General features: G+C 44.2%; 1 protein-coding gene and 1 long non-coding RNA gene across 11 annotated transcripts in view; one reads left to right on the top strand and one right to left on the bottom strand.

Moving 5' to 3' along the window:
• Positions 1-211: 211 nt before the first annotated feature.
• Positions 212-16,001, bottom strand: LOC117012788 (uncharacterized). The gene is made up of 3 exons (XR_004421231.1): positions 15,868-16,001; positions 13,942-14,035; positions 212-1,614 (listed from the first exon to the last, which is right to left on the bottom strand). It is a non-coding gene; the product is annotated as an uncharacterized LOC117012788 (long non-coding RNA).
• Positions 15,490-25,217, top strand: part of CHD3 (chromodomain helicase DNA binding protein 3) — a 24,925-nt gene continuing 15,197 nt past the window's right edge. For 7 of the 10 annotated variants that reach the window (XM_033089225.1, XM_033089220.1, XM_033089223.1 and 4 more), the window contains exons 1-10: positions 15,490-15,781; positions 20,328-20,440; positions 20,936-21,106; positions 21,347-21,471; positions 22,666-22,949; positions 23,177-23,307; positions 23,467-23,617; positions 23,794-23,987; positions 24,313-24,546; positions 24,743-24,946. In XM_033089225.1, the coding sequence (XP_032945116.1) occupies positions 15,502-15,781; positions 20,328-20,440; positions 20,936-21,106; positions 21,347-21,471; positions 22,666-22,949; positions 23,177-23,307; positions 23,467-23,617; positions 23,794-23,987; positions 24,313-24,546; positions 24,743-24,946 (1,887 nt within the window). In that variant the 5' untranslated portion in view covers positions 15,490-15,501. The remainder of the gene's footprint in view (positions 15,782-20,327; positions 20,441-20,935; positions 21,107-21,346; positions 21,472-22,665; positions 22,950-23,176; positions 23,308-23,466; positions 23,618-23,793; positions 23,988-24,312; positions 24,547-24,742; positions 24,947-25,217) is intronic. The other 3 variants (XM_033089229.1, XM_033089221.1, XM_033089222.1) reach the window with 2 other exon arrangements.

Raw genomic sequence — 25,217 nt, 5'->3', positions numbered from 1 at the left:
ATGCATCTTTTGGAGCAAAAATTAATATAAGACCAGGTATTATATTTATTATATTATATAAGACCCGGTCTTATATATAGTAAAATAAGACCGGGTCTTATATTAATTTTTGCTCCAAAAGATGCATTAGAGCTGATTGTCCCGCTAGGTCTTATTTTCGGGGAAACACGGTACACCCGCGCGCGCGACACACACACACACACACACACACACACACCAAAAGTACTAGCGAGACCCAGAACCACATAAGAGGGATGGTGGAATGATCAGAGGCTTGCCTGAGATGATCACTAAGATTGATCTGTCTTAACTGGAGATCTGCATTTACCTGCATCACCACTTAATCAAAACGAATGTTAAGTACTGTTTTTATTTACACTGAAAAAAGGAAACTGAAGCACAGAGAGGTTATGTAACTTGCCAAAGGTTATACAACTAGTAAGTAGCTGAGGTGGGCTTTGAACTAAGACAGTGATAGGCCACCCACTAACCCGACTTGTACTGCCTCCCCTCCCTGATAAACATAAGATGCTGTTCCAGTTACCTACTGCTGCTTAACAAAACCATCTCAAGACTTAAAATGTCTTAAAAAAAACCACCATCATTAATTTTGCTAATGAATCTATAATTTGGGCAGGGTTCAGTGGGGACAGCTCATTTCCACTCCAGAAGGTATCAACTAGGCAGATTGCTGGAAGGTAGAGGATTCACTTTCAAAATGGCTCATTCACATGGCTGGCAAGTTGATGCTGGCTGTCAGTTCTTCTCCACATGGGCGTATCTTGGGCTTCCTCATAGCATGGTGGCTGGGTTCCAAGAGTAAGTATCCCAAGAGAACCAGGAGGAAGCTCAATCACCTTTTATAACCTTGCCTCCAATCCAAGAAGAGGGAACTAGATCTCACTTCTCAGCGAGAAGAAAGCCAAAGTTAGATTGTAATAAGAATGTGTTGGGTGTGAGATATTATGGCCACTTTTCGAAAATACAATCGACCACAGATACACAGATATCCAGTTAGACTTGGGTGTGGATAGAGGTCTTTGAAGGGTTGTATGTGGGGGTGGGGCGTTGATACTTGAGTAGAGCCCTTCTTGAAAACCTAAGTTGAAATCCTGGCCCCACCATCCACTTATTAAATTCATGTATATAGTACAGAGCATCTGCTGTGTCAGGCACAGTACTGGACATGGATACACTAACTAATAAGACACAATTTCTGCCCTCAAGAAGCTTACAGCTTGACAGGTGATTCAGAGAAGTTTGTGAGGCTTGTCATCTTGCTTCCACTTGTACACAGCAGCGTTTACAGTTTTCCTGTTTAAAGTCTCCCAAGGTTTCCTGTGTAGGACACCCTTACCACTGTCCACAAGGCCCTGATGATTTGGCTCTTCCTTGTCTCCCACAATGGCATTTAAGTCTCTGAAACTCCCCCAAACTCCTTTCTGTCAGGGCCTTCTCACATGCTGTTCTTCTGCACAGAACACTCCAGCCTCCATTCATCATTTGGCCAACTCCTGCTGCTTCAAGTCTTTGCTTAAATGTCCCTTTCTCAGAGAAGTCTTCTTTGATCCCTTTAATTATGTCAAATCTTTCATCATGTACTCTCAGGTTGCCCTGAAACACAATAATTAAATGAAAATATTTAGTGTAACTAAATATTAGTGTAATGTCCATCTTCCTTCCTTCTTAAGATTATAAAGTCTTGGAGGGCAGGGACCATGTCTCTTATTTGTCACTGAATACCCAGCACCTAGCCCAGTGACCTTCCAGGACCCGTGTGGAACCTGTGTGCACCTACCCGGGAATGGCGCTGGCACACACTGTGCTCTCGGGGTTGGGGTGCTAAGGAGAGCTCTGCACGTGCTGGGCACAGAGTCAGGCTCATATGTGTGCAGTCATCAAAAAAAAATATATAATGTGGTAAGTGCTACAAAAGGGCTAAATATGAAATGTCTCAGGAACGCCTAAACCCAGTCTAGGGAGATCAGGGAAAGCTTTTCATTGAAGCATCATCTCAAGCTGAGACCTGAAGGACAAGAAGGAGTTAGCCAAGTGGAGAGGAGAACGAGGGTAAGGAGAAAGAATAAATGGCATAAATAGTGCACAGTTTAGAGGTGAGACAGTAGGTGGAGAGCTCAGAAGCAAGGAGGAAGTGCTAAAAGGAAAGCTAAGAGGAGATGGGAGGCCAGAGGAGGGTGGGCAATGATAGAGGATAAGGCCAGACCAGGTCATGCAAGGCTGTGTCAACCAGGTTATTTTTTTTTAAATTGAGATATAATTTACATACTATAAAATTCACCCTTTTAAAGCGTATAATTCAGGGTCATGGGTTTTATAGGGAGAATGGCTTGATCAGATTTACATTTTTAAAAGGTGACTTGACTACATGTCAAGAGAAAATGTTGCATTGGAGGGGAGAAAAAGGGAGGGGAAGAAAGTGGAGACGGAGACTGATGCTCTTGCAGCAGTCCAGGAAAGAGATGAAGGCAGCCGGAACTAAAGTTAGTGGCAGTGGGGATCAGAGAATATGAACTGAAGTTACGAGAGAATTCTACAACTCAATAATTTACTGGGAGGGGGTGTGGGGCAGAGGGAGCCATTAAGGATGACACCCAAGTTTCCAGCCTGGGTGACTGGAAAAATGATCATCAGTCCACTGATGGGGAGGGAGAATGCTGGACGAGGAATCTGGGGGAGAAAAGGATGTAGTTTTAGTTAGCTGTATGAAGTGACTCTGGGGCATGCAAATCCAGATGTCCAGATCTTACTGGTTATATGGGACTAGATCCTGAAGAGAGCTCTGGGCTAGTTACAGGTGTGAGAATCAGAGTAACTGTTGCCAAAGTCAAGGATAAGATCACCTGGACAACGAAGTGTGATCTAAGTGGAGGGCCTGGGAGGAACAGTATCTAAGGGAGGGAGGGAGAAAAAGGAGACACGGAAAAGCCAGAGTGGTGAGAGAGACTCAGGAATATGGTGCCAGAGAGAAGGTATTAATTAGGTTGGTGCAAAAGTAATTGAGGCTTAAAAGATTAGAAATTGCAAAAACTGCAATTACTTTTGTACCAACCTAATATTTGAGAGAAGGCAGTGGTAAACAGTGTGAAATGTTGCATTAGAGGTCAAGTAAGATAAGAACTTGAATTTCCATGGATTTAGCAAACAGCAAAATGGTGTGTGTTAGAGAAGTCAGGCTGCAGTTGGATGAGGTATGGATGGGATATTCACAGAAGAAATCCAACTGCAGAAAGGAGTTTTCTGACTTTGTAACCATGCACAGAATACTTTCCTTCCTCTAGATTCCATTTCTATAACCATAAAATATAGATAACAGAAGTATAATTTCACTAGGGACAATAGGCATAAACCAGGACATGGTCACTTAAAAAGAAGCTACCTTACAGTGTGGAGAAGATTGAAAATAAGATATGGGAAAATGCCCAGCAGTATAAAAGGTCCTTGGAAAAAGCACTCAAAAATTTTAGTTTTCATTCCTTCTCCTTCTGCTGGCCACTATTTAGTTAGTAATGAATGCTTCCCTTGGGATTTCCCAAGATGTGACATTATTTGGCATCCAGGTAACATCTGTCTTGATTAGAAAATCAGTAGACCGTATCTGTGACTAACATTTGGTTTCTGACCTAACAATGTTTATGTCTCCATTTGGAGAATTATTTGAGTCCAGTAAAATGCGGTTTGTTTCCTATCATGCCAGAGTTTAGCTTATTTATATAAAGCAGGGAAAGCAAGGAAATGGGGCCAATTACTGGGAGCAAGATTAACTAAAGTCAGCACTTTGCTTCTTCAGTTTTAGGTGCTATGATTCATAACTTGGGTCATGAATCTTCTCACCTTGCAATCATCTTAAGTGAATTTCTCCCAGTTGCGAAATGGCTAATAGTAAACTTATTGTTTAGAATAATAGCTACCAATTATTTTTTTTGAACTTTATTTACTTATTAGTTTCAGGTGTACAAAGCAACATAGTGATTAGACATTTATATACTTCACAAAGTAATAACCCAATAAGTCTATTACCCATCTGACATTATACACAGTTATTAGAATATTATTGACTATATTCCCTACATATCCATGTGATTATTTTTTTTTAATTACAGTTGACATTCACTATTATTTTATGTTAATTTCAGGTATACAGTATAGTGGTTAGACAGTTATCTAATTTACGAAGTGATCCCCCCAATAAGTCTAGTACCCATTGACACTATACATAGTTTTTATATTATTGACCATGTTCCCTATACTGTATTTTACACCCCTGTGACTCTTGTAACTACCAATTTGTACTTCTTAATCCAATTATCGAGTGCCTTATAACTAGTGCTTTATGAACCTCACTACAACCATGTAAGGTAGGCATGAATATCCCTCTTTTACAGATGAGGGAACTGAGACTTGAGGGATAAGTAGCTTGCCCAGGGTCACTGTTTGTTAGTAAGTGGCAGTACTTGGATTCTACGTGCTACCTGACTCCAAAGCTCAAACTCTTTCTCTAATGGAGAGAGAGGATAACTTCATTATGTGGCTCTGCAGTACATTTTAGGAGTTATACAATTTTGGAATATAGAATATATTTTTTAATTAGTTGATTTTAATTTACTAATCATATCTAACTTAGTCTGAAATGAAAATTAGAGTTATTATTGTCCAGAGAGCTAGATGGTGAAAGGGCCCAACAGCAAGCAGAAGGGCAGGAGGAAGCCAGCTTGGAGCTAGCATTTATCATGACAAATCTATAACTTGAAAGAGTTAATCAGCCAGGGAAGGTGTCAGGGCAATTCTGCTGAAACAACTGGGGCCTGACAAAAGATGAAAAGCAAGTCATTTCTAGTTGGCCAGTCAATGGAAAACTATTAAGAAATTGTTACAAGGCAATGTCAAAAGGGAAAAAAAGTTTGTTTTTTGCCAGATGAGAAATGGAAAGTTCTCTGGGTTAGGAAGTCGAGGGCAGGACTGAGCCAGGTCAGTCTTCAGTGAATGAGGGGAATGATCAGGAGGTAAGCAAATGACAAGGAGGAAGAGAAGTGGAGGGGTACACAGTCAGACTGCTGGATCCTTTGCATACATGATGGAGGAATCTGAAAGCAACTGTGGAAATAATTAATTCCCTCAGATATATGGTCTATTTCTAGGTTTATTGTCCATATTTTTTTTTGGGACTATCCAACTTTATGAGTAAATGTTTGATACTATCGCCAATTCTCTCTCTTTCCATACACTTTTTAAATTAAATTTTTAAACTCAGTTTTCTTTTTCATTACAGAATATGTGCTCTTCACAGAAAATTCCAGGTAGAGAAGCCTAAAGATGCAAAACAAAAATCACTCTTAGTCCTTATCACTCAGCAGAAACCACTATTAACATTTTAACCACTTCCTTTTAGTATTTTCCTACGTGGTTGTGATTATGTTATACATAGGATTTTATATTGTTTTATGCAGTTAACATAGGATCGTAAGCATTTGCTCAAGTCATTTTGTCCATGTGGCACGAGTTTTAACAATCAGTAAATCTAGATGAAGAGTTTATATACAGGTGTCCATTGTACTCCAACTTTTCTGTAGGTTGGAATTTTTTTTAAATTAAGAAGTTACAGGTAGGAAAGGAACTAACGTCAAAGCAAAAGCAAGGGAATGATAACACAATGTTCAGTATCCTGAGTAGGGGCAGGAGAGGAATGTGGAATATGGAAGATCATCTGAGGCTTTACAGATCTTACCATTGTTATATTGATTCAATCAGACGATAGGTACATATGTTCATTTTAATATTCTTTGTGGTTGATGTATGTTATATATATCCTTTTGAACCTATGAAATAGTTCTCAATAGATAGAATTTTTAAATTACAAACCTCTATAAGCAACTTCTATAAAATACTTTTATAAAATTACAAACCTCTATAAAATAACTTCTTTTAATGGTTTTTCATAATCTTTAACTGCTATGTAACTTCCTCACCCAAACTAGCTGCCAAATATAATACTTTTCTTAGTTTGCAGTCTTCAAAAAAAAATTAATATAATTCACACACCATAAAATTCACCATTTTAAAGCATACAATTCAGGAGTTTTTAATATATTCACAAGGTTATGCAGCTATCACCAATACTTAAGTCCAGAACATTTTCATCACTGAGAAAAGAAATCCCATACCCGTTAGCAGTCATTCCCCATTCTCCTCTCCCTTCAACCCCTGACGACCACTGATCTATTTTCTATCTCTGAATTTATCTATTCTGGACCTTTCATATAAATAATCGTACAGTATGTGGCTGTTTGTGTCCAGTTTCTTTCACTTAGCATAATTTCAAGGTTCATACATATTGTAGCATACGAGGTCTGACAATTCAGTTCGCAAACTTGTTGCAACGATCTTGTTAACGTTTTTTCATTATCAGAGGGATTATTCATTATGAATTTGTACCAACTGGACAGTTAACTGTGTTCACTATTTGGAAGAGCTGAAAAGGCTACGTGAAAAAGTTAGATAACCTGAACTTTTCACCAACAATTCATGGCTCTTGCATCATGACAATGCACAGCTCACTGTCTGTGAGGGAGTTTTTAGCCAGTAAACAAGTAACTGTATTGGAACACCCTCCCTATTCACCTGATCTGGCCCCCAATAACTTCTTTCTTTACCCGAAGATAAAGGAAATATTAAAAGGAAGACATTTTGATGACATTCAGGACATCAAGGGTAACATGACAACAGCTCTGATGGCCATTCCAGAAAAAGAGCTCCAAAATCGCTTTGAAGGGTGGACTAGGTGCTGGCATCGGTGCATAGCTTCCCAAGGGGAGTACTCCGAAGGTGACCGGAGTGATATTCAGCAATGAGATATGCAGCACTTTTTCTAGGATGAGTTTGCGAACTTAATTGTCTGACCTTCGTATATCAGTACTTAATTCTTTTTATGGCTGAATAATAATATTGTATAGATATACTACATTTTTGTTTATCCATTCCTCAGTTTATGGATATTTGGGTTGCTTCCACTTGTAGGTTATGATGAATAATTCTCCTATGAAGATTCATATATTTCAATTCTCTTGGGTATATACACCTAGGACTGAATTGCTGGGTAATATGGTAACTCTATATTTAACTTTCTGAGGAACTGTCAGTTGGTACTCTTTTTGGCCTCCACGAAGCATGTAGCATCAAATGATTATACCTTCCTTCTGGAATTGTCTTCTTCCTTTACCACAATAACACTATCTGGTGTACCTACAACTCTTAACAATTTCTATTTTTTTCCTTTGGCTTTCTTCTCTTTCTTACATTCTTCAAAGTTCTTCCAAGGTTCTGGCCTCTACTCTTCACTTGATATACTAACAATTCTTACCCTTTAAAGAGGTATGAACACCTACTATAACTTTCTACATGAACTTACCACTCTAGTCAGATGAAGAAGTTCACATACTACTTGCCAAATAGTTTCTTATTGAACCTAGATGGCCCTTCTTGTTTGCTATATAAATCTTAGTTACCTTTTGGAGCCTACTTCAAATAAAACTACATATGAAAGTTCTTCACTGGTCCCTCTTCCCCCCACAAGATCTCTTTTCTCTGAACACTCAGATTTTACAGCCCATAATAATCATCACTACCACATACTGTTAATTAACTTTTCTATGTGTTTATGTATGATCTCAAAAAATGTCTCTCCTTCCTCCACCTAGCTAATCCCTTGGTCACTAAAAAATTTTCAAGTTGCTTTAAAAGATGCACAACGAAAAAATAAGTGTTCCCTTCCCAGTGGTAACTACTGCAGTTACTTGTGTATTCTTTCAGGAATATTCTATGGATATTCATATATTTTTTCTTTTATCAATGATTCCATATTACATATATTCTTCTATGCCTTTCCCTTCTTCCCCTTGTATTTCAGTTTTTAAACTGGAACCTCACTAATGTTTTCAAAAGTCTAACTAACTACATTACATCTGCTGATTATACTTTGCTTACACATTTTTCTCCCCAAAGAACTAGAGATTAGTAAGGAATGAATTTCTTTAGAGAATCATACTACTTTTTGTTCCATTTGGCTTCATTTGTTAATGTGATCATGAGGTTACTTAAATTTGTTTACACAAATAATAAATGTAAAGCTTCAGATTAATAAAGCTAAATATTCCCCTTGACTATTCTTTCCTAAAAATAACTGTTACTAATTTTGTATGTATATGCCCAGAATTTTCAGAGGCATTTATATACGTATAAATGTATCTGTGGAAACATGTAGTATTGTTTTTAGCTTCTTAAACACAAGTTAACTAAATAGCATAATATATATACACACACACACACACACACACACACACACACACACACACACACATTGCTTTGCAACTTGCTTTTTTCCATTCAACAGTATAGTAAAGAAATCTTACTATGTATTCAATAGATGTAACTCATTTTGCTTAATTGCTATGTAGTTTACTTAGCTGTTCCTTACTGTTGGAGATTTAGGGTGTTTCCAATTTTTTGCTATTATAATGTTGTAATGAACATCTTTATCCCTGTCACCTTATGCACAATGTACTAGGTGTTTCTCTAGGGTAGATGTAAGAAGTAGAACTCTGTGTCAGAAAATATCTAAGTTTAAAAGTTACAATTAAATTGATCATTGCCAGTTCTGTAGTATAGTTGTTATACACAAAAAGTTATATATGTAACAATCAATTTCACATATTAGTTCCTTTAATAAAACTCTAGGGATCCCATTGACTTAGAAGTCATTCAGTAAATAGTAGAAAGATAAATTGGAAAATATAAGTTCAAGTCCTGGTTCTGTCCCTAACAACTAACTTGATCTTAGGCAATCCTTTTAACATCTGGGCCCTAATTTCTATACCTACAAAATTATATCAAAATGATATTTCTTAAAATATGGTTCCTATACAATTGATAGCATGCAAGATGCTTTTTATTTTCAAGTGAATTAGAAAAAATATAATTACTCTATCAAATCAAGGATTTATAGATATTATTTCTTAGTATTATAAAATTTACTCAAATATGGCAAATCATGCATATGGTATATGAAGGTCTAAAGTTTCTTCATGAAATCAAGAAAAGGTTAGGTTAAAGCAGTGGGTCCCAGACTTCTAGATCTCAATGACCATAAAACGTAAAAAAAAAAAAGAAAAAAAAAAAGTTAGTTCTCAACATGGAGTTGCTGACTTTTTATTTTGCTAAGTAAGAACATTAAGAATAACAAAACCCAAACCTATATACCCATCATCATTATTTAATAGAAAGATATTACAAATATTTTGTAACTAAAAGAAGTCCATGCATGTTCTGTTCAAATTGTACAGAAGTATGAAAAGTCATTTTCTATCTCTCTCTCCATAAAATCTATCATGGACATCCTTCCCTACAGATCTTAAGCATTTTTAGAAGGGTCATTTTTAACAGATATATGTTTAAAATATATAATCATGTGTGTGTATGTATAGTGGGATGCCAAAAAAATGTATACACATGACTTATATTCATCTTTTGTTATCAGTACATATTGAGTATTACCATTTTAATAGTTTTTTTCCTTTCTTAAAATGTGTATACATTTTTTGACACCCTCTGTGTGTGTGTGTGTGTGTGTGTGTGTGTGTATAAAATATATGTGTGTGTGTTATATGTTTATTACATATAAAGTATATTATATATTTACTATCTATAAAAATACACGTAAGAAATGCATAATCTCAGAACAAAGGACAGACCTTACCAGGAAAGGACAGAGGACAAACTTACTTAGCCATTTTGGGAACCACTGACTTAGAATTCTATCTCTAAAATTCCATACTATCTTCAGCATTTACATGCCTTTCATTATTATCACTAATCTATATATTTCAAAAGACAACTGGGAATTTCTTTAACATCTGCTTAGATAGAAAATCATAGATTGCAAAGTGTTTTTTCAGTTCTTCGATCTGCTTTGTTGCGTAAGTTCATGTTTATGCTCTATTAACCAGTCTCATTGGTTCCCTCCATCAGGGTTTTACCCTGGGGTACACAGACTTCAGGGTATTCATGAAAACATGTGTCATATTTTATATATTTATTGTTTTTCTGGGGGAAGGGTTTATAAGTTTCTATGATCCAAAAAACGTTAGAAACTATTGCTTTGGATAAGTTTCTTGCTTTTGCTTTAAGTAAAAAAAAATCTTGGGAGTCCCTTACAATGTTTTTCTTTTTTTGTGGGGGTGGCACAAGCTAATTTTGGGTTTGCATTTGACAGCTGCCTGCCTTTTTTGTTCTCATCTTAATGGTTTTCTCATTAAAAACAAAAAATATTCTCCTCTACCAATTAGTCATATGGTATTTAAATTATTTTATTTTTATTTTTTGAAGTACAGGAAAATAGCAAAAGGCACAGAATGGTGCCCACATTAAAAATGACAGTCATGAAGACAAGCAGCTAAAGACACTGAGACACACAGGCAAAGATAAAAGGCCTAAGGACAGACAGAATAGACAGATAAAAGAAATGTAGAGGAACCTGGAAACACAGAAGGAGAGACACAAGAACTGAGCAGACAGAAAAGAAGGATGGCAGAAAACAAACAGGCTGGCAAGGAAAGAAAGGAGAATGACTGACAGAGAAGCACGTAAGACCACCAAGAAGGACAGAGACAGACAAATAGGAAGAGAAAAAGAGAAGGAAGGCATACAGAAATAAAGGAAATAATAAGAAAAGAAAGGAAACGAAGTGATAATAATGTTTTATACTACCCAGTGCTTTATAATTTATAAAGTGCTATCACATACATTACTGCAAGCAGACAGGGAGAATCCAGCAGACAGATGGGGTGATGGAGGGATACAAGGATACAGGCCAATCACACAGAAGAGAGAGAAGGTAGCCAATCAGAAAGAGAAGCTAGAATGTAGCCCAACACAGAGTTAAGAGGAAAGACAGAACCAAGAAAAGAGAAGTGGGAGTGGGAAACGAGGGAAAGACAGAAGAGAGACACAAAGATAGAGGCTGAAACCATTACATTCAGGAATGCAGGCAGTAAAAAAGCAGAAATGAAAAGAACAGTGCATGTTGTGTAAAACTTTTATCATCATCTTTCTGAAGAGACCTGGATAGAGGCTGTGTCTTTCTTTCCCGCAATGAGTTGTAACATCACTAAGGTGGCATGTGAGAAGAGCTATAGGAAGGATGAAAAGGGAGAAAAGTTTTAGTAAGAAGAAAAGATTTTTAAGGCTAGGAGGAAGACAAACTTCTTGGACAGGCCTAGGTCAACAGCCAAAGAGTGCTGCTGAACTTAAAAGGATCTATATTCATATGCTTTTAAAGAATTTATGTAGATGTGGGAAAGGCAGAGCAGGCCTGTTACCTACTGTGTTCATGTAAGCTCAGCTTATAAACTATCTGTACTTATTAAATTATACATATATTTGTATAGTATTTTTTCAGTACTATCAGTGCTTTCATGTCCTTTCTCAATTCATACATACTTCAGTGATGAAGAGACCAGCAGAAGTGTGCTGTCATCAAGATAACCTATTATGCATAGAACAGGAGATAAGGAGAGAGCAAGACTGTCCTAAGTGCTCCTCAGGTACTAGTAGTAAAAGCATACAACTAGCAACCAGTCAATCAAAAAGACAAGTGCCATAAAGTAGACAACAGGCAAGAGATGACAGTCCAGCAAAATAGGAAGGAGTACTGACAGACTAACAGAAGCAGCAGCATCCAGCAAAACTGGGAGAGAAGTAGGAAGGGGTGCATCAAAAAGCAAGCAGATATATATGTGTGCCTCTTCTCTGGAACAATATCCAAGAAATGGGAAGTAGTGGCCAGTTCTGAGGAAAGAAACTGGGTGCTGAAGAGAAGGATAGGAAGGGAGACTTAGTCTTCACAGGACACTTTTAGTCCTTTAAACATTTTGTACATGCGTATATACTATCTATTTAAAAGTTGATTGAAAAAAAGAAAAAAAAGGAAAGCAAGCAGAGATGTGGACAGCAAGAGCCAGCCAGGTAGAGACAGCAAAAAGGCAGGAAGACAAGGAGAAACTGGGAAAATGGCAAAAAGACTGAGGCAGGCAGACTGTCTGAGGAACCAGAAAGACAGAAAAAGAGACAACTGAAATGGCGGTAAGCAGTGAGAGAAGGCAAGGTAGAGGATATGGCAAGAAGGCAGATAAGACTTTGGAGCAAGGGGTCACTGAGAGGTTTGGGATACAGCCCATCACCATTGATGGGATGTTGGGATAGAAAAGCCAAGGGAAAAAAAGCTGATAAGCAGACAGACTTAAAAGATACAAGCATTAAACAGTGGGATAGCAGCAAGCAAGTAGAGTAGGTAGGCAAGAAGACAGACATAATGGGAGGCAAGGAAAAATCAGGAACTTAACAAGCATAAATAAGAGGAGGAACAAGAAGGAGGATAAGATAAGCCAAGACAGGGAACCATGGCAGGGCATAGAAGGTAGAAAAACCCAGGCTAAAAGTGATAGAGACAGGCAGGCAGGGAGACAGATGGCTAGAGAGAGAGAGAGAGTGGTGGGCAAACAGCCAGCAAAGCAGACAGACAACCAGAGAGAAAAAGGCTGCCAGCCAGTCAGGGAGGAGCAGACCAGCAGGCAGGCAGGCAGACAGACACCATAATAGAAGTAAGTAGGTAGAAAAACAGGCAGAAACAAGGATAGTAGAAGAAAAATCAAGAAGTTAGTAGGGAGAGAACAGGAGATGCGGGTAGGCAGAGGGGGAGATGGACAAGAGGGAGAATCAGGCAAATTAAGAGATCTATATGCAAAGCACACACTCGAGAATGATAAATGTTTGTACAGGGATGCACACAGTCACCTTTAGTCACCCACACCTGCAGCTCGTGGCACATGTGGCAGGCAGGCAGAGGCGCTCAGCACAGAGGGAGAGGGAACAGAGGTAGAGAGACTGCGGCACACATGATGTGTAGGGTTGCCCACATACACGTGGGGACACTCTTCCCAGACACACACAGAAGGGCCAGAAAGAGGGGGAGTCAGGCATACACGAGGAAGAGGCACATGCAATCAGAGCCCGGAAGACAGAAGTAAACAGAAAGAAGACAGAGATGGATAGTCACTTAGAGGTGCTAGAGCCTGACAGTCAAAGGGATAAGAAAGACGGTCTTAGTAAAAAATAAAGACATACGTGCAGACAAGCCCGTACAGAAAAGAGAGATATCCAGATGGACTAGGAAGAGAGACTGAGAAAGAGGATAAATAAAACAAAATCAAATGGAAGACAGATAGGAATTAGATTCATACAGGAATGATACGGGAACAGAGGCAAGAAAATTCCAAAGTTCAGGTTAAGAAAAAGATGTAAATCAATGCTCAATAAAGTACATTAGTGTGTGTGTGTGTGTGTGTGTGTGTGTGTGTGTGTGTGTGTGGTGGGGGGACGGGAGGAACATCAATAAAGAACGTTTTAGCCTCATAAGCAAAAATCTGCATAGTATTCCTTGTACTAATACTTTCTGGTTGCTACCTACCTACCCTTCCCTCTTCAGGTGCTCCCAAACACTGCAGGGGTTGCTGGGTGGCTGGCAGCTATACTTAAGAGGTAGGGAAATAACCCAGGAGAGAAATGACTTCACAGGCATGGGATGGGAAGCAAGGGAAGGGGGAAAGTGAGATCAAAAGAACTAGAGTAAGAAAAGGGTGACAAGACTGAAAAAGGGTAGAACTGAGCCATTCACCCTTCTTCCTTTGCTAGCATTGTTCAACTGGCAAATTTTATTTTACAACTTCTCTTATCAAGTCTCTGGATGAGAAAGCTACTTTTGGACTCCTTTACAATATTCCATCGGATTTCTGGTACCACTATAAGATAAACACTGGGGTATAGTTGGAAATAATGGTTCAGAGTCACATGAAAATGTGAGTGTAACCCCCCTACCTCTGTCTTTCTCAGTCCAGGTTACTTTTCTTTCACGGTATCTCAGTTTCTTCCACTTCATCAGTGTTGGAGATTATGGAGGAAGGGAAATATACTGAAATAGGAGAAAAGAGAAAATCATTTCACAATCTTCCGATTTGACTCTTTCCCCTTTATTCTAAAAATCTGTTCTATTTACCCCTAAATTAATTTCCCAAGTCAGATGAATTTTATATTCAAGCAATTGGGGAAGGGGAGGGTGAGGTAAATGAGAAAAGGGTGAAGATAAAATGTACAATTATAAATCACTGAAAAGGCTGGGCAAAGGGGAGAATCAAACATGGACTCCTTTGAAAAAAAAACTCAATCATTGTATCTATTCATATCTCTCCCCCAAAAGTCACTAGGATTTCTATCACTTTTTTAAAGAAAGAAAAAAAATCCAGTATCACTTCTCGCTTAAAAGATACGTACACAATTAAACGCGTTTTGACTTCAATGAGGTATGTAGAAACAGTTATATATAAACATATATTTCATCTTTTTCCTTTTCAATGCCTGAAGGGGAAAAAAAGCCTTCACATCAAACCACTCCCTTCTGAAGTATTCAGAAAAAAAAAAAAAAAAGCTTTTCTTTAAGAGAAGGGAGGTGGGGAGGAAGAGACTAGTAAAGAAAAAAAATTAGATCTAGTTGGATTAGTATCTAACTAGTTAACCTTTAACAATTTATGCTGATGTCAGACTGAGCATGAGTACTGATTAATGCCCCCCCTCAAATATTTTTTATAAGGGGGGAGTTAGTCACAGCAGCCATTTTTGTTTTATGCAGAAATCCTTCATGCCCCCCCGCGCGCGCACACGCGCGCGCGCGCGCACACACACTCAGTACACAAGGAAAATATCTCTATTAATCTGTGCACTAATCAGTTATGAAAAAAGGGGGAAATTTGTGGGTTTCTGGGTAGAGGCTTAGAAATGGGGGTGTAACAAGGAGGAGTATAGGGGGTGAAAAATAAAATATTAAGCCAGCCATTTTGTTTTAAAAGGGGATTTTTCCCCCCTCTCCCCTTCTTCATGGAGGGGGTGGCCGTGCTGGAGGGGGGGTTGTTTTAAAAATAATTTCAAGGCGGCCATCTTAGTGCCTCAGCTCTGAGAAATATTTCTGAGCGCCCCCCTCAGAATTTAAATATATTTAAAGCAACGGAGAGGGGGGTAGAGAGTAGTCGAAAACTTTTATATATACATATATATATATATATTTTAAATCCCCCCTTCTTGTTCTCTTGGGAGGAAGAAGAGAGGGGGAAAAAAAGTCCTCAATTTTTTTTCCAAGAAAAATTTTTGGGGTGGTTTGGCCCCCCTTCTCAGACGGCGGCCCTGAGGGTGGGGGTTTTGGAGGGGGGTGGCCCAGGGGTTTGGGGGGCTGGGGGAGGCGGTGAGGAGGAGGAGGAGGACGCCGCCGCCGAGGAGGAGGAGGAGGAGGAGGAGGAGGAGGAGGAGGAGGAGGTGGTGGTGGTGGTAGCGGTGGGGGAGGCGGGCGGGCGGTGGGTGGGGGGGTGGTGGGGGGGCCAGAGCCACAGGATGGCTTCCCCTCTGAGGGACGAGGAGGAGGAGGAGGAGGAGATGGTGGTGTCGGAGGAGGAAGAAGAGGAGGAAGAAGAGGGCGACGAGGAGGAGGAGGAGGTGGAGGCGGCCGAAGAGGACTATGAGGAGGACGACGACGAGGGAGTACTCGGGCGCCGGCCGGGCCACGACCGGGGCCGCGACCGCCACAGCCCCCCCGGCTGCCACCTCTTCCCGCCGCCGCCGCCGCCGCCGCCGCCTCTGCCCCCGCCGCCGCCGCCGCCGCCCCCTCCGCCAGGTAAGCGGCAGCCCCGACTCCCCCCCTCCCCCCAGCCCGAGTGGGAGCTGCAGGCGCGCGAGGCCCGGCGGGGGCGAGGCACCCACCGCGCGGCCGAACCGAGGCGAATCCCGGGTGCGGGGCGCCGTCTCGGGCCCGTCGCCCCGCGGCTGTCCGAGCGGTCCGGGCGGGCGACGTTCGCGGCGGCCGCGGGGCCAGGCCTCCTCCCCTCCCCCGCCGCACCCCTCCCCCGCCGCCGCCGCCCGGGCCGGAGAGCGCTGGGCGCGAGCTGCGCGCACGGACCGGGCCATTCGGTTGCGGCTTTCGGGGGAGGAGGAGGAGATACATATATATTTTTTTCACCCTCGGCGGGGAGGGGGTAGGCAGGAAACGGTCGAGGCGAAGCCAAGGCCCCCTCCCTGGCCGAGCGAGGGACCGCGGAGACCCTGGCGGCCGGACGGCGGCGTGGGGGAGGGGCACGTGGGGGAGGGGCGGCCGCGCGAGCGCCCCTCGGGTTCTGGTCCGGGTGGGGTTGGACTGAGGTAAAGTGGGGTTTCCGCGTGTGGAGCAGACCGCGGCCTCAACCCCCTCCCCTCAGGAGTAGTGAAGGTGGGGGGGCGGTGTCCATCGGACCCCCCCACCTGCGGGGACTTCGGTGCCCGCCAACTCGGGCGTGCGGTGGCACGTGGGGGAGGGGTTGTGTGAATGTTTGTGGGCGGCCGATGACTAGGGGCAGGTGGTGGCCACACTTCACGCGGACCACTTCCTGGAATCGGACTTGCTCCTACCCCTGCTCCCCACAGTTCGTAACAGGGACAGCAGGCACTTAGGACAGGGGAGCGGGAGGCGAGGGTCTGGGAAACCAGATGCACCCAGCTCCACCCCATTCATCTTTCCTCTGCTCTGGGCTCTTTTGTGTCAAGTGCGCCTCCCCCCCCCCATGACCCTGTCAGTTTGGGGTGGCCGAGCTGCCCAGCTGTGACTCTCACGTGGCTGCCATTCACTGTCACTAACTCTCGCTGAAACCACCCACACCCTGACCACGTTGAGGGGCGTGAACTGCCCACCCAGCTGTTCTGCAGCTTGACCATCACTCAGCACCACTCCCCCCACCGCCTCCCGGGATGACAGGTCACCGGCACTCTCTGGGCAGTTCCTCCGGTGGTGGAGGGGACAGACCGCTGCCGCACCAGGAGCCCAGCAATGACCTTACTCAGACCACCCTCCTAGTGGAGTTATTTCTAGGCTTCTTTAGGATAGGTGACATCTTTAGGGTGTTCACACTTCCTGCTTGGGTAAGGAAAGGGGACATCCACATCCCCAGGCCTCTGGGTGCCATGCAGCACAAATGCACCAAACTTCAAAACATCTAACATCATGCTCTTTGTAAAACTCATATTGATCTCTGTGGCTTGTGTGGCAAACGTCCTTTGAGGGAGTGTAGGGTGCTTTCGTAAGAGGACAGGAGGATGCGTGTCTGATGGAAACAGGATAAAGTCTCCTTCACCGCCACCAAGCTTCTCTGAAAAAGGGAAAAGTTTTTAGAAAGTTATCCCAGAGAGCCCACTGATTTGCGCGAGGGAAAAGGAATAAAGAATTGTGGGGAGGGGGGGTTGCTTGGAAAACAGCCAAAGGGCTAAAAAGAGAGAAAGAGGATGTCAGGTTATGTTAGGGTATTGGCCGCTGTCACCTATTTGTATTCCGAACTTGGAATGTATTTGATCCGGGATTTGGGTATGAGAGAGAGGAGCATGAAAGAATCTGAGGTCGAGATGGGTCTTTGTGTCAACACTCCCTCCCTTTTCCCTCTTTGCTTTCTGAATAGATGAGAAGTAACGTCAAATGTTTTAAAAATTCTTTATTTGAAAAGAAAACCCACCTTTTCTGTCTCCCAGGGCGATTTTATTTCCCTTTCAGCCCTCCAAATCAAATGAGTGACCCAGATACACCCCCCCTCAGATGACTTTCTGAGGTAAAACTTTGGGAAAATATTTTTAGTCTGCTCATTATTTGTCTCCCTAAGTGTGGGCAAAATAACCCTCCTCTAAGGAAATTTTCTCGGGCTGCCCCCTTTCATCCTTCTCTAGAATATGAATTTGTGTGTATTAGAGGTTTCTATTGTTTTTCATTCTGACTGCTTTGATTCTCACCATTTTGTTTTACATTCTTAACCCAAGACCAATTTTATCCCTTCCCCCCTCTCCAGTCTCCTTACATTGTTAAACGTTTAAAATAATAGCACTCGTGTTGATGGGGGAAGGGAGCAGGAAGCCCAAAACTCATTTCTTCTCCCTCCCCCTTCTGGCAAGTCTAGAGAAATAATATAACATAATATATAGATGTGATTCCTTGGGGGTGGGGTGGGGGTGGGGAATGATTGTGGGTGGTGCGGAAAATTCTGGTAGTTTCTTTGCAAAAGGTCTGAAGATACAAACCCACCCCCTACGTGTAATACGCATGTGCAGCAGACCTATTATGGTGGTTCGTTGTGGGGGAGGGAGGGGAATTTGAGAAAAAATAAATATATGTGTGAGAGATTGATGGTGAGATTAGAAGAAAAGGGGCGGTCGGGAGGCGAGGCTTGCTGCGAGACTCCTCCTGCTTTCTCTGGCAGCCAGGCTCCGCCCTCCGCTCCTTGCCCACCCTCCTCCCTCGCGGTCTTCCCGAGATCTGAGCCGGGGATGTGGGAGAGTCTGGGCTCCGGGCCAGCATTGAGTGGCTGGTGAGACAGAGGTTGGGACTTGGATTTGCTTTATTGCCCTCCCTTTCCTCTCCTCGCCATTCTCCTTAGCCTCTACCCACCACCGCCTTCCCAAGTTCGGAAACCTCCTGCTGGGGTGGGGAGTGGAGTTAACTGGCTGCGAGGTCCCAGAGCTTGTGCCCCACCCCCAGCTAGTGGTGACCGAGGCCGTTTCCCTGATCGTTAGCCAGTTGGCCTGCCCTTGCCACTGCCCTGTTTCCCTGTTCACGTTAACCGAAGTCCCTGGGGTTAGAGAAAGTTGGCTTGCTGGGGCATGGTGTCTTACTGACTTTTTATTTCCTATTGCAATCCTCACTGTTTTCACACGGGGGGCTTTCTGCAGGCACCCCCTGCCCGCCCCCCCCACCCCAAACTCCCAATCCTAGAGTGTCTTCCTGCAGGAGAGGACACAGGATGCTGGAGTTTTAAGAAGTAGCATTGAAGGAAGGAGGTGCCGGGATTCTGAGGCAATGGAAACCCAGGCCTCCGGTGTTAATTGTGGCTAATCTTCCCTTGGCTGTTGTAGGAGGAAGGATTGTGTGTCCTAGAGCAAGGGGCTGGGCGGAGCCCAGGCTTTTCCCGCTCCTGCACAGACTCCTCTGCCTGAGCAAGACAGGTCTGGCTGGTTAGTCTAGTGCTTGCTGTGGGAGGGAGGCCAACTAGGGCTCCATGTCTGTGTGGCATCAGTGTCTTCCTCTATGTGGAGTAACTTTGTCTCCTAAGCCTCCACAGATGGGCAGGGGTCATGGAGATTGAATCAGGGGGACATCAGGGAAGAACTAGCCCTGACCTCTCTGACAGAGATATCTGGGGAGAAAGGGACATAGCCCTGCTGAAAGCAGGTACAGGCTGTCCTCGATTTGTGCTCATGAGTTTGTGTGTATGCCTGTCCATTTGAGAATACATAGGTAAGGTGTGTCTGTTCCTATATCTTTGTTTGGGTTTCCCATACTGTTTATATATGAATGGGTCAGGATGTCTGGAACTAGATTTGGAGACAAAGGGTGAGACCCTGGGACAAATGGTAGGGCCCCTGAATTCTCAAAGGGAGAAAGAATATGGAAATAGGTTTGAAGGCAGATTCCAGGCTCCTTATGAGGAGAAAGAATGTTTAGGTAATTGTGGAGACTTTCTCCTGTAGGATTAGCATGTGATGAAGGAGCGAGGCCTATGATCCAATGGGCCAGAAGTGAAAATGACCAGCTGAGGATTTCTTTTCCTCCAGGGTTGCGCTGGGTAACAGGAGGCTGGGTGATTATCTGCGGAAATATAAATAGAGGCCTCCCTCTTCGAAAAAAGGATGTCAGGGCCCCAGGGTGTTAGTGTGAGAACCCAGGTGTCCACCTTTGGCTCTCCCTTCTCAGCATCTGGCTTAGGGAGCTGCCAGCTTGTGTCTCCCCACTCCAAGTGTTGGGGTCAGGCCAGGCCAGCAGCTGGGCATGGCTTCCCCAGTTCCTGGGCAGGATGCCAGCTGGCTAAGTGAGGGGGAAGGCAGGAGGAGCCCTGGCGGCGACTGAAAGGACCTGCCACAGTCAGAGCCCATGGCCTAGAGCCTGGTCCCTTGTAAGTAGGAGAGGAGAGAAGGGAGTGGTTTGGCTGCTCTTCCCTTCTGACCCTTGACTTTCCATTCAGAACCAGAGCATCCCAGAGTACTCGAAAGATTCTCTGTTTGCATCCAGTGAAGGGAGGCAAGATTTGGAGGAGTTAATGCCTGAGTTCCTAGAGAGTGGAAAGTGGGAACCAAGGAAGTGAGGAAGGGTAAGGTTGAGGGATCGCATAGACTGGGACCCTAGAAGCTTAGTTTCTCTGGTGTTCTCTGCTCCAAAGATAAGGACGACATTCGGCTGCTGCCTTCAGCATTGGGTGTGAAGAAGAGAAAACGAGGACCCAAGAAGCAGAAGGAGAACAAGCCAGGAAAACCCCGAAAACGCAAGAAGCTTGTAAGTGTTGAGGACTCCTATCTAAGATAAGGCTCAGGAGACCCGTTCTCAGAGACCTGCATTTTCTCTGGTCCTGATTACAGGGGCAGGGATGGGGGATCCTGAAGTCAGGGAGAACTGACTTCTCCCCCCTCTTGTTGGCTTGTATCTCACAGATGTGGGACCTTAACCTCACTCACTATTAACCTAGTGAAGAGCCCCGTTTTTGACATGACTTGCCTTAGCAGCGGAGACAAGCAGTTGAATGCACAGACTATGGAGGTGGACTGTGTGAATTCGGAGCCCAGCAGTACTCTGTCGTCTTGGGCAATTTATTTAGCTCTCTGTGCCTCAGTTTCCTCATCTGCAAAAAAAAAAAGTGGATAAAAATAAATAAATTAGTATCTTACAGAATTATTGTGATGATTAAAAGAGATAATGTGTGTTTTCATGCTAAGAACAGTTCTTGGCACATGGTAGGGCTGAAGAAATGTTATTTTTATTTTTCTCCTTTAGGACAGTGAGGAGGAATTTGGCTCTGAGCGAGATGAGTACCGGGAGAAGTCAGAGAGTGGAGGCAGTGAATATGGAACCGGACCAGGTCGGAAAAGGAGACGGAAGCACCGAGAAAAAAAGGAGAAGAAGACAAAGCGGCGGAAAAAGGGGGAGGGAGATGGAGGACAAAAGGTGAGTAGAATTAAGGAGGAAGGCGGGAAAAATCAGTGTTAAAGACAGGCATGAGGCGGGAGAGCCCTGGGAGAAGTGGGTGCTAAGTAGAGAGGGTATAATGGGTGAGGTGGGATTGGGCTGAAGCATGGAGCCTGAAGCAGAAAGCCCAGGGAAGTTGGGGGGTAGGTAGAGGACATGTAAAAGGCCTAGGATAGGGGCTGAGAAGAACTCACCTCACTGAAGCCTGGTCTCTCCCAGCAGGTAGAACAGAAGTCATCGGCAACTCTGCTTCTGACCTGGGGCCTCGAGGACGTGGAGCATGTGTACTCTGAGGAGGATTACCACACACTCACCAACTACAAAGCCTTTAGCCAGTTCATGAGGTGCGGTGGGACTGGAGAGTCCTTGAGAACAGACACTTTTTATTCTGGGGAGGCCTTAGACGCCTCTGGAGTCTCGTAAAAACTAAGAAACTGAGCTCCAGAGAACTGCACAGCACATACACACAAAATTCCACATGTCATTTCAGGGAATCCCTGGACTTCTAAGGATCCACAGACAGGAACCCTTCACTTGGCGTGGGGAGGGGTCATAATTCCAGTGCTAGGTTAGAAAATGCTCTAGTGACAGAACGTAGTAAGGACTGATGGCCTTCCCTGCTCCAAAAAGTTCCAGTTTCCCCTGCATAACTTCTAATTCTTGGCCCCTTCCTTAGGCCCCGGTAATAACGGAGGATGCATTGCTGGCGGCAGGACCTGAGCTTCAGTGGCTCCCGAGTAGAGTAGAGAATAGCAGAGATGCCTTTTGGGGAACAGGCACGTTAAGGGCAATTCAGTACTCTGGAGGCAGCCTGCTGAGGTTTAGGTCCTGGTCTCACCTTGGGCCACTTACTTCTTTGATCTTCAGTTTTGCGTTTGTAAAATAGGGATATCATAGTACATACCTTGTAGGGGTCTTGTGGGGATTTGAAGAGGTAATAAATGGAAACTCCCGTACAGTCAGTGCATGGCTCCTAGGAACATTCAGTACCTGGTAGCTGTCGTTAGTACAGTTATCTCACCTACCTCACTGCTGAAGACAGTGCTTTTGTCAGCACCATGGTCACCTGTGTCCCCACAAGAGCCTAATACCCCACCACAGAGCAGAACCAGCATGGCCCCTGATGGGTTCCTTCATCAGGGCTCATGGAACTTAGAAAAATGCAGAGAATCATAGCAACTCATAGTATTATTGTGAGGATGAAATAAGATATAACGTATGTGAAAGTTTTATGAACAGTCAAGTGGTATTCGAAAGTTAAGCATTTTTATTAATGTCATTTTTGTTGTTTTATCCTTTTTTTATCTTCTGTGCATTTAAATTTTATTTTGCTTCTGTTTTTTTAATACTTTTCCTGTTTTTTCTAACCTTTTAAAAAAAAACTTTTAATTTATTTTCAAATTGATGTTATTCTTAATAGGACATATTTTCACCACTCAGGAGTCCTAGCTTGCACATAGACTTAATTGATGAGGGGAAATGGCAGTATTCCCAGACAATCTGTGAAGGGTTCGAGTCTTCTGCTTCTATATTTACAGGCCCCTAATTGCTAAGAAGAATCCTAAGATCCCAATGTCTAAAATGATGACCATCCTTGGGGCCAAGTGGAGAGAGTTCAGCGCCAATAACCCCTTCAAGGGGTCGGCAGCTGCTGTCGCAGCAGCGGCCGCAGCAGCGGCTGCAGCTGTAGCTGAGCAGGTGTCAGCTGCTGTCTCACCGGCCACCCCCATAGCACCGCCCGGACCCCCCACCCTTCCAGCGCCCCCTGCTGCTGATATCCAGCCCCCACCCATCCGAAGAGCCAAAACCAAAGAGGGCAAAGGTAAGAAACCCTCTTTGAACAACTGTCACCTCACCCTCCAAACCTCGTGGTCTCAAATTATAGTCTAGAACTTGTTTGTCTTCTCAGCCGTGATTGTTGCAGAAGAAATGCTTTCTCAGTGAAACCATAGCCCCTAGAGAGGAGTTCTGAGGAACCTGTGACGTCCATTATTACTCTCAGATGTCATGACCTCTGCTCTTTCTCCTTCACCACCACTCTTCATTCAGGTCCAGGCCATAAGAGGCGGAGTAAGAGCCCCCGAGTACCTGATGGACGCAAGAAGCTTCGGGGAAAGAAGATGGCACCACTCAAAATCAAACTAGGGCTGCTGGGTGGCAAGAGGAAGAAGGGAGGCTCGGTGAGTGGCCCCTCCCTATTCGCTATACACCTGGGGGGTGGGTCATGGGCTGGGGGTACAGACACAGGGTACCTGAGGGAAACTGGAGCGGGAGCAAGAGGCTTGGGGAGGCGAGTGGAATCAAGTTGGCTTCCCTGACAGCCACTGGGCTATGGACAGTATGTTTTTCAGAGTGATGAGGGACCTGAAGCAGAGGCCGAGGAGTCAGATCTGGACAGTGGTAGTGTCCACAGTGCCTCAGGCCGGCCTGATGGCCCTATCCGAACCAAGAAACTAAAGAGAGGCCGGCCAGGAAGGAAAAAGAAGAAAGGTAAGGGGGTGTTAGCTGTGTGTGATCCTGTCAGTCTGCTCTCCTCTTATTCCCTCGTTGTCTTTCTTATTTTCAATTTTGATTCTTTATTCAACCCCTCTCTTTCTTTCTCCTCCCCCAATCCCTCTCTCTTTCTTTCTCTCTCTTCCCTTTGCCTCCACTGGGGTGTATGACAGTCCTGGGCTGTCCTGCAGTGGCCGGGGAGGAGGAGGTTGATGGCTACGAGACGGATCACCAGGATTACTGTGAGGTGTGCCAGCAGGGTGGGGAAATTATTCTGTGCGACACCTGCCCTCGTGCCTACCACCTCGTCTGCCTTGATCCTGAGCTTGACCGGGCTCCAGAGGGCAAATGGAGTTGCCCCCACTGTGTGAGTACCTGGTGCCAGCATCTTACAGCCCTCAGGGACCTACCCATCTATTTCCAACTTGGTTCCAGTTGTCCTCTTCCTACCCCTAAATGGCCTGGGCTTCTCAGTAATGTGTTTTAAGGGACCAGGATTCTGTTTGCTCCTTTCCCCATCCCTTTGCCCTCCGAATCAACATTTTTGGAAACTGAAGTTTCCACATACTTCCTTCCCACCAGTCTCCCCTGCACTTCTAGGATTTAGGTATCCGGTCTTTGCCTCGATTTTCCAGTCTCACTCCTTATTTCCTTTCTTCCATCTGTCTCTGTGTCTGTCCTTGGCCCCCCAGGAGAAGGAGGGGGTACAATGGGAGGCTAAGGAGGAGGAGGAAGAATACGAAGAGGAAGGAGAGGAAGAAGGGGAGAAGGAGGAAGAAGACGATCACATGGAATACTGCCGCGTGTGCAAGGATGGCGGGGAGCTCTTGTGCTGTGATGCTTGCATCTCCTCCTACCACATTCATTGTCTGAACCCGCCCCTGCCCGACATCCCCAACGGTGAATGGCTGTGTCCCCGATGCACAGTGAGTGTCCCCATCTCTCAGTGGTTACTGTCAGCCCCAATTCCTTCCCCATTTCGGGGGCCCAAATGTCCAACTCTTTCTATGCTCTTCCCCAGACTTAGTCTTTGATCCCTTGTGGGACCCCTGCCCTCCTACTCTAACGACGGGCTCTTTCTGCCTCTTTCTTTCCTCCTCCTTTTGTGTGTCCATCCCAAAGTGTCCTGTGCTGAAAGGCCGTGTGCAGAAGATCCTGCATTGGCGATGGGGGGAGCCCCCAGTGGCAATGCCAGCCCCCCCACAGGCAGATGGGAATCCGGATGCCCCACCTCCTCGTCCTCTTCAAGGCAGATCAGAGAGAGAATTCTTTGTCAAGTGGGTAGGACTGTCGTACTGGCACTGCTCCTGGGCCAAGGAGCTTCAGGTACATACAAGGGCCTCTTCCTTTCCCCCCCTCGTGTGACCCCATTCACTGCCATTCTCACTCTCCCTTACCCCTCTATTCTCTGGTCTTCCATGTAGTTTTTGCTTTCCCTCACTTTAGGCCTCTAGCCCTCATACCATACCTACTTCCTTAGTTTCCATATGTGGTTCTCTTGGTCTCTAGTCCCCTTTCCCTCAGTCTTCATAAGATTTCTTCCCTTAAATATAAGATGGCCTTCCTTAATTCCATCTCTTTCCTTATCTATGTTTAA

This window comes from Rhinolophus ferrumequinum, chromosome 21 (assembly GCF_004115265.2).
Source record: "Rhinolophus ferrumequinum isolate MPI-CBG mRhiFer1 chromosome 21, mRhiFer1_v1.p, whole genome shotgun sequence".
Taxonomy (NCBI): Eukaryota; Metazoa; Chordata; class Mammalia; order Chiroptera; family Rhinolophidae; genus Rhinolophus; species Rhinolophus ferrumequinum.
Note: the sequence above shows the minus strand (reverse complement) of the source record. Positions and strands in the feature narration are given on the sequence as shown.